General features: G+C 39.6%; 1 protein-coding gene across 5 annotated transcripts in view; it reads right to left on the reverse strand.

Moving 5' to 3' along the window:
- Positions 1-4,068: 4,068 nt before the first annotated feature.
- The window catches only part of LOC125466186 (F-box/LRR-repeat protein 20), a 123,348-nt gene continuing 108,381 nt past the window's right edge, over positions 4,069-19,035 (reverse strand). For all 5 annotated transcript variants that reach the window (XM_048560377.2, XM_048560379.2, XM_048560375.2 and 2 more), the window contains 3 exons: positions 16,466-16,522; positions 14,081-14,293; positions 4,069-12,216 (listed from right to left, as the gene is read on the reverse strand). In XM_048560377.2, the coding sequence (XP_048416334.1) occupies positions 12,109-12,216; positions 14,081-14,293; positions 16,466-16,522 (378 nt within the window). In that variant the 3' untranslated portion in view covers positions 4,069-12,108. The remainder of the gene's footprint in view (positions 12,217-14,080; positions 14,294-16,465; positions 16,523-19,035) is intronic.

Raw genomic sequence — 19,035 nt, forward strand, 5'->3', positions numbered from 1 at the left:
TGCCAGTACAAAAGAAATGGCTGTAAGTAGAGGATTTCCTCAAAAATATGCGAGGGGTTTCTAAATCTTAAAATATGTTTGAATGAACAGTAAAAGATGTCCAATTTCAATTGCTGGCTTGCACTCACTCAACACATGCAACTGAACTAATACGAAAAGCTGCTGGAGAAATTCAACAGTTTAGGCAGCATCTTAGGACAGAAACAGAATTAAAAAGGTCTTCAACCCAAATTTTTTTTCAGAACCAAAGAGAAATAAAACACTGCAATTTTTAAGCTTGTGGAAGTTAGAGATGGGGAGAACAAATGAGAAGCTTTGTGATAGGATCGAGGCCACGGCAATAACAAATGCTTTTCTGAACCAGCAGCCAACAAAACAGTTATAGTACAGAAACAAAGGGCATATCAACCAACGTTAATCACTGAAGCAAACTATTACTTCACTACTGTTTGTATGGAATTCTATGTTTGCAAATTGCCTGCTGCACTTCCTACAACAGTAAATACATTTCAAACAAAAGCGTTTAATTGCTGAAGCACTTTGGGATATCTTCCAGGTTGTGAGGCGCACTACATAATTGCAAGATGCATTTTCCTTTGCTACATAGGCTCTGAATGCTGTTTAAACTGCACATTGCTCTATTAACAAACCTACCCCCATTCCCAACAAAAACACTTCTACATTAGAAGTTGCTATACATGGGTGACACAATAGCCAAGTGGTTAGCATTGCTAACTCACAGTGCCAGGGTTTAATTCCAGCCTGAGGAATTTGCATATTCTCCGTGGGTCCACAACGTGCAGGCTAGGTAGATTAGCCACGTGAATCACAGGGTTATAGGGATGGCAATGGGATAGGTGGATCTGGCAGGGACGCTCTTCGGATGGTTGGTATGGACTCACTGTGTCGAACAGTGTGCTTCCAGTGTAGGGATTCTATATACATACACACCACACTCAGTCACACAGCATGAAAACAGACCCTTCGGTTCAACTTATCCTTGCCAACCAGGTTTCCCAAATGAGTCATGTAGCTGTCCTAGGTCTTTTGAAATGTTGTAATTGTACCCACCTCCGCCGTTTCCTCAGGAATTTTATTTCCTATACACAGCACCCTCGTGTGGAAAAACCTGACGCTCAGGTCCTTCTTAAATCTTTCCCTTTGTACCTTAAATTTAGACCCGCTAGTTCTAGATTCCCTTGATTAACTATTAGTTACAAAATTAGAGGGAGTGAGGGGGAGAATTTTAGTTTCAATAAAATAATTAAAAGGCAACATTCAAAGCTGACAAGAGTAGTCACAAACATGCATTGCAGTGGGAAGAGACATTAAATTACAGAGACTGGAGAATTTTTAAATCAAAAGTTAATTACACTTAAAAGTTAATAAAACCAAGGGTCCCAATGAACAACCTCTAAGTACAGAAAAAGGTGATCACGGAAACAGGAAATTTCAGATCTGTTAGCCATATCAGAATCTATCAGAGGATGTTATAAGTGGACACTTAATTTTCCTTATGTTCTAAGAAAATTTTTCCACCAGAAATTTATGTTCAATAAATTTGCTGGAAATTTTATTGAAGATGTCACAGAGTAAAAAAAAGGGGAATCAATGGATGTTGTGTATTTGAATTTTCAGAAAGCTTTCAAAAACATTTCACAGGTTAGTAAGCAAAACTAAACCGCAGGGGAGGTGGTAATGTTTTGGTATAAATTGAGAATTGGTCAATGAGGTGGGGCGGTGAGGGTGCAGAAAAACTTCTAATAAATGGAATTATTTTGACTTGGCAGGTTGTGACTACTGCAGTATCCCAATGATCAGTACTTGAACTACAGCTGCTCATAAATCACTATATAAATATATTGATACGATAGCCAAATCTAATAGTACCAATTTGATGTTTTTAACTATATCAGAATGTGTTGGGAAGAGGATGCAAAGAAGCTTTTCTATAGGGATTTGGACAGGCTGGGTGAGTGGTTGATGGAATAAAATATGGATAATTGTTAGATTATTCACTTTAGTAGAAGGAAACGAGGTGTAGAGTAAACAAGATGCACTGATGTCCAAAAGGGGCCTGGATTACTTTGTTCGTAAGTCACTGACATATAACTTTCAGGGGGAGGAAGACATTTAGAGGACAGATGAGATGGTGAGCTTTACAGTAAACAGATTTGAGTACAAACATACAGATGGTTTGCTATCACATTAAAATCTTAGCTCAATGCCAGACATCAAGTTTACCATGTGGAATAATGTTAACAATATTGGTTCATTTGCTGTACTGCTAAAGGCTACATTCAAGGATCTCCTCCTTCACTTTTACCTTCATCTGGTGTGGTGACCCTCAAGTTAAACCACCACCAGTCTTCCCTCTCTAATGATACGTTTGATGCAGAGACTGGTGGGGTGGAAAGTGCAGACAAAGGGAATCCTGTCATACTCAAAATGCTTCCGCCAACTCCAACCAGAACATCATCTACTCCCCACCCACCTCTGCCTTCCGCAAGGACTATTCCCTTCACCACTCCTTAGTTCACAGCACACTACCCCCCACCCCCAACCACTCCAAGCCATCCGGTACCTTCTCACGTAACCATAAATGATGCATCACCTGCCCACACACCACCTCCCTCAAGGGCCACAAACAGCCCTTCTAAGTGAGACAGAGCTTCACCTGCATCTCCAACCTAGTCCATTGCATCCACTGCTCCTGATGTGGCTTTTTCTACAAACCAGTGAGACCATAGACGAGGTAGCCATCTCATGGAGTATCTTCCCCTGGCCTGTAACTGCTGACCTAACCTCCCGGGTCACTGCCCTTTTCAATCCCCCACCCAACCTACTCCCCCTCCAACACATGCATCCTCAACCTTCTCCAGTGTTGCAGCACCTCAGAACTTAAAATCTGAAGAATACTTTTTCTGCCTGGGCACCCCACACCCCAGAGAACTCAACATTTTGAAACTGGAGGAAACAATGACCTTTCCACACATCCCCTGGCTCCCCTTCCAGCTACACCTTCTCTTTTCCAACTGCCAACCGGATTCATCCCAACCAACCAAGCAGTTTGTATCTACCACCAGTGTCCACCTATCACCAGCATTCTACCTCTGACCCTTGATCTGCAGCTTGCCCTACCCCCACATCCAGTCCTGAGGAAGGGTAATATCCGAAAGGTTGACTGCTCCTTTCCTCCAGATGCCGCCTGGCCTGCTGCAATCTTCTGGCCTCCTGTTTGTCTACCCCCTTTGTTATTTCCCAATTTCAGAGCAGCACCACTGCTATATTTCCACAGCAACAATCACAATATTCACAGTCTGGATATCAGCTGACAAAGGTATTTTGATGCGATGCATGCCCTTTGGGGCAAGGTACTACAATCCAAATTTCATACTGTATGGCATAGCAATTTACACCTTATTAATCTGGACTCTGTTTGAACGCAAGGTTCAACAGTGAAAAGACAATGTACTAAACCAGTGGGGTATAGTAACAGATCTATTAATAGATGAATAACAGAAACCTAGACTGATGAAATGGTGACATGTTTAACTCTACAACAATTGGTGAATTAAAATTCAATTAAATAAATCTGCCAATCAAAAAAATTTGGCATTAGTAACGGAGACCATAAAGACCACAGGATTGATGTAAAAACCAATATAGCGCATAATTTGCAATAGGCTTTGCCTGCTCTGTGTGGCTGTAGGCCAACAACAACGTGTCTTCAAAAAGGCAGCTTACTGCCACCAGCTGAGAGGGTAATTATAAATGGGCAATAAAAATGCTGGGCTCACGAGCAATGTCTCCATTCCAGAATGAACTAAAAAACCTCCAGATGTTTGAAATGGAGATAAACACTATCTATTCAATACTCGACATCAAGGGCTCATTTGGTTTTAATGCATCATGAACCTCTCAAAAATCTTCAACAGCTTCATGCAGAAATTGGAATATCAAACTGTGGCTTGCGTTTCAAACCCTAGAAGAATGCAATTACTCAATTGTTAACAATCACTTAAAACCTGTTATAAATTCTCAGAAACAAGAAAAAAAGAGACACAGTAAAGGAAATACTCCACTATTTAATACATTGGCATTATATTATGAACACTCAGTGTTTGAGAATATTAGCACAGATTACAATATAATTGGAATACAGTATGTACAACACAAGTTTATATATAAAGGGATTGAACAAGATTTCAACTTATTTACCAAACGTAACATTTAAATGTAACACATTCTTTCAAAGCTGAAACACAAATCAGGTTATTTCTCATTAGTAAGGCCTGTATGGACTCTCAGCAGCAATAAAATGCCCAACCCACCTTGGCACTGAGGAATGAGACAGACAGCTGACAGCCTGCCTTTACTCTTACTCAGTGGTTAAAATTTGAAGAGAAAAAAAAAACAAATGTTAAGACTTTTTTTAGGAAAAGAAATTTAACTTATATTTCCACAAAAGTACAAATGGGAATGGTCAGAGATTAAGAAAAGCAAACTTTTAAATCACAGGTTTATATGCATCGAATCTTTAGATAGTCCCACTAGATGTGGTGTACACAGGCACCACACAGAAGGAAGAAAATTTATTATACATCAGTTCAGGAACAGGGAACCAACTCTGACATTGTGCCATGCAACCATACAGACCTCACTGTAAACTGACTGGACCAGGTTTGTTTGCAACTTGATTCTCATTTCCAGGTGTAGGAAAAACAAAAGACACTACTGAGGGGGGAGAAAAAAGCAAAGAAAATTAGTTCTACATATATCTGCATACATTCCAACCACTCCCATTATTGAAATGTATCATCCCTTCCACAGGCAGCGGCACTGACTAGAGTGAGTGTCTGTCAAAAGTCACATCCTTAATAACTAAAGACTTCAATCTCTTACATAATTTACAAAGAGAATAACCTTGATGATTAAGGCCGCACATCTCTGATGAATTTTTAATTTTTTTTCCTTTTTACAAAATATGTACATACTTAAAATGATTTTTCTTCAAGTAGCCTTTACCTTGCATAAATAAATGAACTGCAGTTTCATCAGACAATGCTAAAAATGTTTCAGCTCCGATTATGTTGTAGCTTTAAAAAGCTTTTACTCCTGATCACGTTAACCCTTTCACCCACTCTCTATCTCAAATTAAATTTGCTCATTGCAACAAGGTCCTTTATTTATCTCGGAAGTTAAGCTTGTATCAGCAGTGAACCAGAGTGTGCTTCTGTCAACACAAAGGTTTATGTGTTACTGTCTTCATTTTGTCAGTTCTGTCCTCTTTCCTTCCCCACTTGATGGCAACTCGCATTGGATTAATGTTCCTTTGCACAAAAAAATTGCCCAACACACAACCTCCTACAGGTTACTTAATTATGATTTGCCTCAGTCTATTCATTCTACACTTGTCCTAAAGCTCAGTTATTGCAAGGCATTCAGATTCCCTTACCAGGCTCTTGACTTACCTGACCCATAACATGGATTCCAAATGTAGGTCCAGTTGATTATCCATACCCTGGAATCAAATTGTTTCATTTACGCTGCTAAGTTTTCTTTCCCCATGGGGGAAAGGAAGGACTAGGGGAGAAATCTAGACTTTGTTCCAGTGAAACCTATGGAACTTGGACGTTTCAAGCATCAAAAATGTAGGCAGGAATCGTACTTTAGAATTAAGGCTGAAGAGCTTTTTCACAGCAGGAGGTTCAAAAGTTTTGCTGACAGTTCCAATCAACATTCCAAGACATTGTTCATTTGAATCCAATTTAAATTCACAACTCAAAGTGGTCAGTGTTTTGTTAGCACGTCGCTACTTCATTTCCCTTAACAAAATACGTTAAAGCCTGAAGAACAGAACATTTTTAAACATCTTCTATTTAAGATCTAAAAATACCTCAATGAGTTGCACATGGATGGCTGTGGTGATCATGTTGGATTTCAAACAGCAACACCTCAGATCTGGCATTAAGTTGGCCAGAAAGTGGGTGCTGTCACTTTAAAAATGGCAATAATTTATTCAGCTTTCTGTAAGGTCGCACTGTAAAGAAGGTTGTCTCTATACAGCACATACCACCACCTGCCATTAAGAAAATTCCAACCTTAAAACAGTTATACAATGCTGCAGTGTGGAATTAGTCTCAATTTCCAACACAACTAATGATTCTATTGCTCAATTTAAAATGGAAGCAGTAAGTGGCAGCGTAAAGCTTTGCAGCTGTAACAGCTAAAGCCAAGAGCCAATGATCCATCCCTTTGCTAAATTCAACTTCAGCTGGACAACTAAAGAATAAAACATAAAAGATCTAGTTAATGACCAGATTACCAAATGAACCCATTGGCAATTGTGTAAATTCAGAACTTGAGCAAATATTTGCTCTCCAGAATCCAACAGCTCAGGCAAATCACAAATCAGTTCTGATTACTTAAGTTAACACCATGCCTTTACCATATTAGGCAAGCACTCAGCAAAAATGTCAGCAACACTTCCACATTTTATGCACCAATAGTGATCGTCAGAAAATTGCGAAATTAACACTGAACTGGAACGATTTTTTTAAAAAATGAGGTTGTAATCTCATGTTGTACCAGGAATGCATCTCACTATGCAAAGCAATCTCATCTGATGAGATCCTCCACTATTTGATCTAGGAGGTGCAGAAACACTATTGCATAATACCATATCCTCACTTTGACTGCACTGTCACTTCACCCCTAAATCCCTCTTTCTGGAATGATTTTTTTATTAAAAAAAACAAACATAGTCAAGAAGTGAAGTGAGGTGGCCTGGTTGCTCAGATTTCTATTAGTCAACGCTTCCACATTATTCTTCAGCTTCCTTCGTTAACTCACTAGTCAGCTATTTCTCAAGGAAAAAACATACAGTCTCTCCAAGTTTAGAATTGTAGAGATCACCCTCCCTCCAGACCACAGGAGACTCCCGCAACTTTATTAAAATAGCTGAATTACCACTTAAACCACACACATAGGTACAAGATCATTTGCATTCAAAACTGCATGCCATGGGGCTGATGGGCTGCAGTGATGAGATACAATAGCTTCCATTCTCATGTTTTTGAAAATTCTGCACATGCTCAGAATAGCAGTATAGGTTCCTCATTAGGTCTGCTGTATGGGCATTATGTTGATGAGGAGTGAGGGCACTTTGTCCCACTCACAGTGAGAGCATCAGTGTTTCAAAATTTCCAGCAAAGAGTTTTTTTGCTGTTTATTTCATTTTTGAATCCGTCCACACATTATGTTGCAATAGTGACTCCACCTATCACTTTAATAATCAGCAATATCTATTCCTGTATTCATCAGGAATGTCTTATAACAAAAGTTCATAATTTCTAGCCAAGTTCAACCAGACTTTAAACATTCATGCACAGTGGGGCTTTAACTGCAGGTATTGGCCAAGATTAATCTTTGTGGTATTGTCTTTTAAATATGTGACTGCTGCTTGCTAGATCTACATAGTGCTCTTGGCCTATTGCTCAAAAAGTTGATTCATCACAGAGTGCTTCAGGGGAAATTCACTATCTGCTGTTTTGGGACACTGGAGAAAAAATCCTGCTTCAGTAATAGCCAGTGCTCTTGAATTCTTGGGCCACAATATTTTTAATGATGAGCTATCCAGGAGTTAGCAACTGCTACATGTACCCACCAAGCACAAGCCAAAATTGCAAGTGGAACAGCTAGTCTTCCAATCACCACCAAGCTGTTTTATCATGATGTTATTTCAGAATAATTCTGGGGAAAGACAGGCCAATCAGTTTAAATTTATCCATCCAGAAGTACAATCAAATTCCCTTCCCTGTTTCTGCATGGGCACTATTTGAAAACCAAATTTGGATTATTATGGATGTCAGATGGACTAGATTGGTGACTAAGAAACTGAATTGAATCTCAAAAGATGCATAGAAATAGGTTAAATCAGTCTCGAACTTGTTTCACCATTGCATAAGATCAATCCTCCTACTTTAATCTTTGGGGATCTGTTCAGATGGTATGGCATCCAGCACAGTAGAGGATTTTCAAATGGGAATGGGACATTAAATCATGCACGTGATGCTGAATATTTTGCCAATAAAATATAAATGCAGGAAGTATCTAACAAAACCAGTCTTAAGTTCATGACAATGGCTGTTGACGGATCAAACTATATCAATTTTCCAAATGTTTGGCCCTGGAATGTTACCATAGCAGAAGAAAATTGGGAGCCCCGCAAACAGCTATCGATGCCAGTGGCGGCGCTGGTGATGCCTTTAAGAGGTCTAGACAGCAACAAGGAAAATAATGTGCCATGTAACTTCTGTCGGCATCGAGCACTTACTACAGTGAAACATCAATGTGCTGATGGTAGACCGACAGACAACCCACAAGGACATTACTTACACAGGATCAGGTTTTAAATTAGAAATACTGAACTGAAGGGCCAAGCAAAAATTTGTATGTTTGAGAATTTGAACCTTGCATCGTGCCTGTGAAACCCAAATCAGAAGTGCTTGGGTATTACAGACAGCCATATTTCTCATAACTCCTAAGTCACCAACTAAAGACTTTGGAGCTTATCTTCACTGTAGGAAGTGGTGAATTAAATGGATGGCACAGCACTGATACCAAGTCAATGCAGGACATCTGACATTTAAGATATATCCTAGTGACATATTATGAACATGGCATTCAAGTCACCTGTAAAAACAAGCAGCATTTGCTGAAAGGACTTAGTACAAAGGCATTCCTGTTAGGCAATATTTAGAATAAGGAGGAAGAAAAACATACAAAACAAAAACTGGCAAGTTCAGCGACCACAAAGAAAGAAAAACAAGTGAATTTAAACTTCATCAAAACCACCAGCGATCAAGGTCATGCAGAAAAGCAATCCATAGCCAGACTATGAACTTGGGAAAATGGGCTCCAACAGGAATTTGACTCCCTCTTGAACACTACTAACTCTGGTGGAAAAACCACGTGAAAACTCTAGACATAGGTTTCAGTGTAAACATGAGAAAAGGGATCTCTCACTAGAAGTTATAACAGCCATTTGGGAGCACCCCAAAATAAACGTATGCCATAAATGGGTGTGAATTGGTAGAAAAAAATGATTAGTTCTGTACTATAAATATAGTGTTCTAAAAAGTGACTAGCAAAGAGGGAAATAAATAAACTTAAACATATACAAATTTTCTTAACTATCATTTTACCATTATTTTCATCTTACATGCTGCTGTAAGGGTCACAATATATTAAGAAATTGGGGTCTAAAGTAGAGGAAAATAAATTTTAAAAGTTTTCAGTGCTGTGAAGATCTGACCTCATTTTCTGACTTTTTTGATAGTGTTCAAAGTACATTTTGACCCAAGTTCAAAACAGCCTTTCGAAGTCACAATTTCAGCTATGACCAGCAACTTGCCTGGGGAAAGCAAGTACAATCAAGAGGACAAGGGGACATTTGAGACAGTGGAGAACAGGCTGGAAGCAGATTCATGCAGAGGAAGAGGTCCCCAACAGCAAAGTTGCTGATATTAGCAGTCACCAATTGGTCAGGGCTAGGGAGATGTCCCGAGTTGCTTAGAAGTCAAAGAAAGCTCCAGAGGAGAAAAAGTCATCCTACAAGTCTGTCAAAGACATGAGTTAAGGGAAAAAAAAAAACTTGCATCAATGCACAGAAATTTGAAAGTAGATTATAGCCATACCAGTTGAGCAACAACCTTAATACAGGGATTGAGGTGAACCTTAGCTGACATTTCAGAATCTGCAAGCGTACTGCTGGGTTAAGAGAGATGACTATTTCTTCTGCAATGAGATTATTCCTGTAATTCTCTTAATTGCTAGGGTTTTATCCCCCTAATAAACTTCTGTTCTTTTGTCAAGCATACACCGGCAGCATCCCGCTAATCATATTTAGATGACTGACCACCACAGTAAATAAAAAAAGAATAAGCTTACAGTCTATCAATCCAGGATTTACTGAGGGATTTAACTTGTCCAGTACGGCCACCAGTTAGGGTCATAACAGTACAAATGCCAGGAAGTATGTATTTACTGCAATAATTGTTATTTAGACTGCTGCTAGATGCTCCACATACAATTGATTTGTAAAGGGTATATTGCTGGAGGGACTGGGCTCGATGTCCAACTAATGTTCCAATGATTACTGGGTTCAAAACATTATCTGATTCGTCTCCACAGATCTGCTGAGTTTCTCCAGCAAATGTGTTGTTTCTTTTCTCATGTTCCATGGTCCTTTCTGTTCACCACTGTACAGACTAAAAACAGTGCTGAGACAAACCGCAAATACAGCAACAGCTCCAGTCTTTATTTCTCCAAAACCTAGCTCTTAGCACATCCCACTTCCTTTATTGTAAAGGCAGCCTGAAAGTATTACCAATTACCAGCAATACAACTTACTCAAGAAGTGGGAGATACCAAGGGCTGGGCTTTGGAAAAATAAAGATTGAGGCATTTATATACCTGGGGTTTATCTCAACAATGCTTCATCAGCAAGTCTGTACTGTGAACAGAATAGGCCGTGAAATAGGAAACAGACATTGACACTAGTTGCCTCCAAAACTACCTTTTACAAATTAAATTGCACAGGGAGCACCTGTAACAGTGTGAATACCAATCATTTCAGTAGATACATACATCCTGGAATTGGTATTGTTATGATCCCAACAAACAGCTTAGAAATGTATCACTGATCTTCTAGATTCAACCAAGTTTCTATATGCTCAGCAAAAACACAGGACATGATGCATGCTTTCACTCCCCTCAAATCAAAATGAAAAACTTAAAATTAAACTGTGCAATGAAGATGTTAAGAGTTATCTGTATTTAGATCCAAGCCTGACATCAAGAGATGTGCTTTAATGCAAGTTTTAAATCCCATGAATATGGAAGAACAACTTACACATGCTGGTGTGACTCAGCAGTGTTTTAAACTGGAGACAGGAACCATAAACTTGGGAGTGTCAATGTGGGGTAATATAGTACAAAACAGATGTCACTGAATAACTGCTAGAACATTTGTTCTACATTCTTCAAATTATAGAAAAAAATTGTCCTTTTTAAATACTTAGTAATAAAGAGAACCATTTAGCTAGCAGCTAAGTCATATAAAAAAAAATCTGGGTTGAATTTGCTGGTTTCAGTCAGGGGGATGAATGAAATATTTTAGCTTTCACCAGCCAAGGTCACTGAAAATAAATTTCAACTCAGGTTCCTGACCTGTATTTCTACCCAGCAACCTGGGTTACATTACAAAATGACAACAGAGGTTTGTGTCTGAACTGAACCCATCTGCTAACAGCACAGGCATATTTAAACAGCTCACCAAAACTCATGGGTCACGGTTCTCAGTTTTTACGCTAGCTGCTTGCTCATGGTACATAAAACTGCCATGCGCCAAGGAAGATTTCAACATAGTCAGGCAGGGAGAGTCAAGGAGATTTTTTTTTTTTTTAAAAAAGTTCAGAATGGTAAAGAAGCTAAAAGGACAGGACATGGATGAAGACAACTACAGAAACTTGAGAGGTGCACTTTTAGAAGCAGCATCCAATAACCTCCTTTCCTCAAGTAATAGCAGGATCTACTGTATGTTTGGACCGACAAAATAAAACTCAGTACAAAATTTCACAGCCAAGAATTCAATTATATAAATCTCCCCCTTTACCATGCAAAGTGGCATGAGTGAGCAAAAGGGTTAGGATGCAGTTTAAAACTTGGTTGTGCCACCAGCACTCTTGTGCTGCCAACTTGATTTATCTCATTAGGAAACAGGTTAAAGATTTTCCCCCACTGCAATACATGAAAACCAATTTTTTTTTCAATCCAACATTGATTTTAAAAAAAATAAATTACCCATATTTTTGGGAAATCTCTGAATTGAATCATACAGTGACAGAACTAGTATGTGGCTGCACCCACTGACATGGGAATCACCCACGCTGCCTCGTAACCATGTGATCCGTCATAGCCACACAGTGATTGGACAGTCCTTACTGTACAGCCCGACAGTCCAGCAGGATCACCACTGATGATGCATTCAATTGTCTCCATTCTAATGCTATTTAAATAGATTTGCAAAAAGTAAAGTAGGTGTCATAGAACGATGCAGCACTTGCAGAAACGCTGCCGACCACCGCTCACTGATGCAGGAGGGGTCACCGGGGCGAAGTAAGCATGGACTTTGATGTTTGGTAGGTGCGTCTGCAATTAAGTAAACAAAAGATAAGAACCAAGTTTATGAGCTATACGTATTCAAAACAAAATAAATGGTACAACTTTATAATTCGCCACAAGTTGAAATACCATCCAAAAGTCCAATGTTATCAGTTCACATCTGTACGGCAACACACTTTGAGGACATTTACCAATTCTGCTGTCGGAATTACTGGTCATGCTTTTATGCATTTGGAGAAGCCAGTGGAGAGATGGAGATGGTACATTTACAGCTTAGGGCTGTGACTCAATAGGCTTGCATGTACATAACCAAATCAAAAAGGCTGTGGTTTCAACTCCTGTTCCTGAGTCTTGATGCCAAAATTCAGGGTGGTAATCCACTGCAGTACTAAGGGAGCACTGCACAATCAGAATTGTTATGATTCCTCATTTGAAAGGTGAAGCCCCTTTCATTCTGTCAGGGAAATGCAAAGGTTCTATTCTGAATTGGAAGTTGTACCCTAATCTCCTAGGGCCAAATACGTATTTTTTTCAATCAAATAATTAGAACAGATTACCTGGTCTTGAATTACATTACGATTTGTGGGACCTTGCTGCGTGTGTACTGGCTGCCTATTATGACTCCATGCCGAAAGTATTCATATTAGCTAGAAAGCATCCCGGACTCATGTAACTTAGTGGAATTCTCTTACAGGGGAATAAATAGAGGGTTGTGGAAGCGCAAATAATTGAGCATGCTCAAGACAGCGATAATTGGACTTATAACTGCAAAGAACATGGAAGGGAAAAATGGCAGAGGTAAATGATCTATAATGGCAGAGCAAATGAATGACCTATTCCTGCTTGTATGTTCCTATTTAAAAAGTGTTGTGATTTCTAGCTCGTTCCTTCGAATATTGACACGTGTATGTCAGAGTCTTAAAAACAAAGCTAAGCAAAATCATAGATAATAAAATGTGAGGCTGGATGAACACAGCAGGCCAAGCAGCATCTTGCATCTGCAGTTCCCATTATCTCTAAGCAAAATCATCCCATTTATCTGTCATGCTGTAATAACAGACCAATGCCACTAGATGATGCTACCCATCAGTGACAATTATCTTTTGCTCGAGTCTACCTTTGATCTACCAGCACGGCAGATGCAGTGGCAATTTCTGTGCAGCGAGAAACACGTTTCACGTTATACTGGACTCAAAACATTAATTCCGTATCTGTGCAGCGAAAAGCTCAGACCTGCCGAGTTTCTCCAATGTTCTGTTTCAGATACCTGGCATCCGCAGCATGTTGCTTTTTTATGATGATACATAAAGTGCTCAGCTGCTGCTTTCCTCCTGAACCATTGCCCTTGAGTTAAGACCTACCCCTTTCACAGCAAATGAGTAGCACTACACGGAGACAAGACACACAAAAGCAACCTGAATCACAGGACCTGCAGGCTCTCAGGAAACCCGCACAACCAATGAAATCACAGACAATAAAAACAGAAATTCATGCACAGTCTCAGCAGTTCTGGCAGCATCTGAAGAGAAATCAGAGTTAACATTTCAGATCCAGTGACCCTTCCTCTAAACAGAATAAAATCAGATTTGATCTCTGGCTTGAAAGGAACCTCAAATAACTCATCCAAAGTTTACACATCAACTAGACTGGAGGACAGACATTCATAAAGTAATTGTGCATTTTACCCAGAAAACATGATTTTCCTCCTAAAAAAGTGAACCCTCTGATCTGCATAAGAAACAGCAAACAAGGCTGACTATTGCACAGTGAAAGCCATTAAAGCCGAAATGTGCGATCGTTGAAAATTGTGGACAATGTATTAGATTCTAGCTACAACCAAATGAATGAAAATGAGTATAGTTCAAACAGACCAGGAGAAAACGACACTAACCCGAAGTCTCTTGATCCCAGCACGTGTTATCTGTTGACAGTCATACAGCTCTATTCTCTCAAGACTGTGACAGTTCTTTAGATGTTCAAGTGACGCATCAGTGATCAGCGGGCAGTTATCTAACTCAATCACTTCCAATCGATCATGAGCACAGGCCCCATTCCCAAGATGGCGAATTCCGTCATCAGTGATCAATTCACAGTGTGATAAACTCTGCACGGGGTGGGGGGGGGGGGAAATGCATCAGATACATTAGCTCAAATCTGCACATGCCTGCAACAGCAAAGCTGCCTCCAGCATTTAAAAGAGACGAATGAGAAGTGAAAACTGATTCCATGCCAGGAAGGGATAGATCAGTGGAAGGATTTGAAAAAGGTTTGGTTAAATAAGCTACAAGAACATCTGGGTGGGGGTGGGGGGGGCAGGAGGGGGGTTGAACTGGGATTAACAAGGGTACTTTGGCATCTGGGGCTGAAGCGACTGAAAAGGATACAAATAAGGCCAGAGTCAGAGTCAGAGTCTTGGGGTATTCAGGTGAAATAATTGGGAGGGTGAACCCCTGAGCAGATGGCACTGGGAGAAGGTGAAAGAGGGATTGAAACCCAGGAGTCAAAATCATTTAAAATCACAGGCTCTTCAAGTATAGAAATGGCGGTGGTTTAAAAGTCTGTTACATTCAGGTGCTACCAGCCCAAGCTCCTATTTAAACCGTTCCAAATCACCACTGTGATGAGTTTGTTTGTTTTTCTATCAAATGGAAGTTTCCTGCAAAGGACGCTTAGTCACACTCCAAGTATTTCGGAAACCTTTGCCTTCCGGCATTTGTTAGGAAGAGAAGAAAGGGGAAAGCGGCACATCAAGCAGAGAACAAATCCTAAAAGTCAACAGCATAGAAAATATGAAGCCATTATAGCAGAAACAGCAGTAAAGTCATCTCACATAATTAGGGGGAAAGCAGATCACAATAACAGCAGCAAGCCATAAATCTCATTAGCAGAAATGAGAGCAGAACTGTTTCATTAAACAGTCAAACAGACAGAAAAAGAAGAACAAGCATATGAATCTACTGAATTTTTTAAACTGAACTTGGGTGTCTGCAACTGTCAACGTTTTACTTTTATAGGCTGTAAGGCCTCGCTGGTGCAAAAATTGGACATGACATAATGCTAAGTGATAAACTGGAGCTATCAATCACAAGAGGCAGATTTCATAGTCCAACAATTGAGCCATACAGCTCCACACAACTCTAGATAAGACTGCTGATCATTCAGTCAGTATTTTACACAGATACGTAAGAACATGAGGAATAGGAACAGGAGTAGACCATTCAGCCCCCAGAGCCTGTTTCAACATTCAACAGGATAACGGCTAATCAGACGTTCCTCACATCCACTTTCCGACGTTTTCTGCCATTATTCTCGATCCCCCATGCTGATTAAAAAATCTCTCAGCCTTAAGTGTACACACGACTGACCCCACAACACTGTGGTAAGGAGTTCAAAAAAAATACTGTCAATTGTCATAAAAGAATTTCCCATTGTCTTAAATTAGCATTGCTTTATTCGGAGACAATGCTGTCTGGTCCCAGCCGTCTCCCATGAGGAGTAAACATCCTCAAAGCATTAACCCAATCAAGCAAGGCAAGAGCAGTCTTGCTATTTGGCTTAAATTAAGACTGCAAGTCAATGCCCTATTGGCCAGAGTGGTTATTGGTGGATGAGCAGCAGGAAATGCGTCATTCTTCCACTCTGAAGTTTTAACAGCACCGAAACATACTCTGCATCAGAGGGAGTTAGGGAGGAGAGCAGGAAAGGGAAGGAATAAAACCGAACAAAAGATGCGATATGGAAGTTATCATGATTTGTAGCTTGGAAAGATTTTGTATTTCACTGCTGCACAGGCTAGAATTTTGAGAACACATTGAAATATTATAAACTCGGATGAATCTTGAGGAAAACATCCATTATAATGACGAACATGAGGAACAGATGTTGTGTTGGAACAAAGGCTAGAGTTCCTGTATCTTTGCAGATCAACACATTCAAGTCTTTTAAAGACGATTGAGAGAGTTGATCAAGAGGAGGAACTAATCGACCCTAATTTCTACAGAGGGGAATTCAGAACACAGTACATCAAATCACAAGTTCAGAGGCGATATCAAGAAGCAAGTTTTCATAAAGGGTAGTGGAAATCTCAAAAGCTGGACATCAATTGAAAATCAGAATGAAAACTGATAATACCCTTGCCTAACAAGAACTTAAATGATTATGAAACCATAGCAGGTAGATGTAGTTATGCTGCAGATCAGCACAACCGAACCGCAATGACGAAAAACACACAGAAACTCAACGAACTGCTCCAGTTCTAATCTTTGTTTCAACTCACCAATACTTGAAGCCGAGGGCAGTAGATGGAAAGCTGAATTAAAGTATTGTCTGTAATCTGTGGGAGAAACGAAGTAAATTGAACAAGTGAACATGGGTCACTGAAATATACTGCTCATACATTCCTAACACCATGGAGAAGAGTGACTTACCAGCACCTTTTTAAAGGCAATTAGGGATAGGCAATATGTACTGGTTTAGCCAACAATACCTACATCACGAATGAAGTTAAAAAGAAAAACTCAGCTGGGGTCCAATAGCCATTTTACCATGTTTTTCTGATGGGGATGCAACATTTACCTCTTTTGATAACTGATAGATGAGACGGTGCAATTCTTAGATGCTTCTTCACAAAAGGTAACTGCCCAAGTCAAAATTGGTAATACTTAAAAAATAAACAACTTATTTCTTCACTCCAGTTATTCTTTGATTCTCTATCAAGAAAGTTAACAGCCAGCTTGTGCCAAGTCAGCAAGGTTTAGGCAAGGAGGAAAGTAACAATTTATTTCGGGAAAAGTGGACTTTGATCATTTCTTGGATACAAGCTTTGGTACAGATCCAATAGCCACTGTCCAATTTTGCCATAAATGAATGGCTTTGCAGGGCACTTTAGAGGGGAATGAAGTAGTCAGGAACAGGAGTTACATTTAGGGCACAGACAGATAGGGCAGCAGGCTATCACCCCCCATGCCCCCACCTCCACCCCAGTGCATTATTAAATCAGTGGGTTTTACAACTTCGACAGAGTCATAGTGATTCCTACAAATATAAAATTTGCATTTGCAGACTTTTCATAAAACCAAAAAAGTTAACATTTCTAATTGTCATGACTGAATTCATGCTTTGAACATTAAGTGGTAGTGCCGGTGTTGGGCTGGGGTGGACAAAGTCAGAAGTCACAAGACACCAGGTTATAGTCCAACAGGCTTCAGAATGCTGCTCCTTCATCAGGGTGAAATGGAGGGAAGCACACAGGTTTATATACTTACTTCCACTTCACCTGCGACAGGGTTAGGGTTAAGGAGCAGCACTCCAACAGCTTATGATTTCAAAGCAAGTTGTTCAACTATAACCTCATGTCGCATGACTTCTGACTTCAGCATTAGGAGTATGGTAGCATAACTACTACAGTATAACACGCCTACATGGGTTCCTGCTTCCAATTCAAATACAGTGAAGGTTCAATTTTGAGCTGTCAAATCTGCCCTTACTCTATCCCACTTGGCACAATGGAAGGGACCCTCTGCATAATGATCCAGCTACAATCGCCTACACGGATGCAGAATATCCCAACAGCACAAAAATCAAAGACTGGTCATTTAAGAGAGTAACGTTTGAAATGGTAACTTTGAAAAAGAATTGTTCTCCTGAAACAACTAGAGTAAAGGGGAATGCTGCTGGAAAAAGAAATATCCTACTTGCTGCAAGTTACACATGACACAAGCTGCATGTTTAGTATAAGCTTTGTCACCAGACAAATGTTATGAGGAAAACATTAAATTACAATTGGTACAAACAGAATTCCATATCGTATTGGTTGAGCTGCTAGGTTTTCCAGTGATCTTTAAATCGGTCATTACGGCAGTCTTGCAAAACAGATGTATCATGGATTAATTTAACATTCGATGGGCAAAAAGTGACCACATATTTCACAATATATTGTATCAATTTAGTTCTGGCTCCTATGCAGTAGGTATGTCAAGAAATTTTAATTTTCAATGCTAATGTAAGGCTGGAATGAGGTTAATGTACATACGATGGTCCTAGGATTTTACACACCTAAAAAGGCAAGTAAATATATTTTCATATCAGGAGAGGAGTGGGTGTCTTTTTTTGATCATCATTAACTGCTCTAGAGTTCTGTAGGTGTTCCACCGAGGGTTGAACAGTAAAATCTTTAGTTATTAGAACTAAAAGTTAGTTAAGTTGTAGAATTTCTGACCGAATCAGAATGGGACAATGGACTAATCACAAGATCATTAAAAAGATCATTGGAACAGGATTAGGCCATTCAGCACATCAGCTCCAAGGAAATTGTTGCAAGGTTATTTTTAATGAAATACATCATATCTTGGTTTTAAAAACAGCTTCAAACACGAGCTACAAAATGATTATCCAAAATGAAAAATAGCAAGCTATGAAAGAAAAGATACACAGAGTTTACTAGTCTTTAAGTAAAATGTTTGTACCTACTTAAACCCTGTAGTGTTGAACATCTGCACAGAAAACAAACATCTCAATCTATATTGGGCTTCATCAGCCATGGTCTAAATGTTTAGCCCTAGCAACTGTTCCTTAAATGCAAAGATCACACAGGTTGCATATTTGCAATTTAAAATTAATGCACCAAGTGAACTAATTTTCCTCTGCATTAGGAATGTTCTGAGCCCCTGCCAAGGTTTAAACACATCATTAGGTTAAAAAACCAGCACAATTCCAAGAGGGGGGGAAAAAAACGTGCTGCACTGTTAGCAATGGCATTCTTTCGAAGAATCCTGGGTATTCTTGTGATTCAAGTTGGCATTCCCCATTCAATAGCACCTCCCTGCCTCAATCACCTCCCTGCCTCAA

Source organism: Stegostoma tigrinum, chromosome 31, assembly GCF_030684315.1.
Source record: "Stegostoma tigrinum isolate sSteTig4 chromosome 31, sSteTig4.hap1, whole genome shotgun sequence".
NCBI classification, from domain to species: Eukaryota; Metazoa; Chordata; class Chondrichthyes; order Orectolobiformes; family Stegostomatidae; genus Stegostoma; species Stegostoma tigrinum.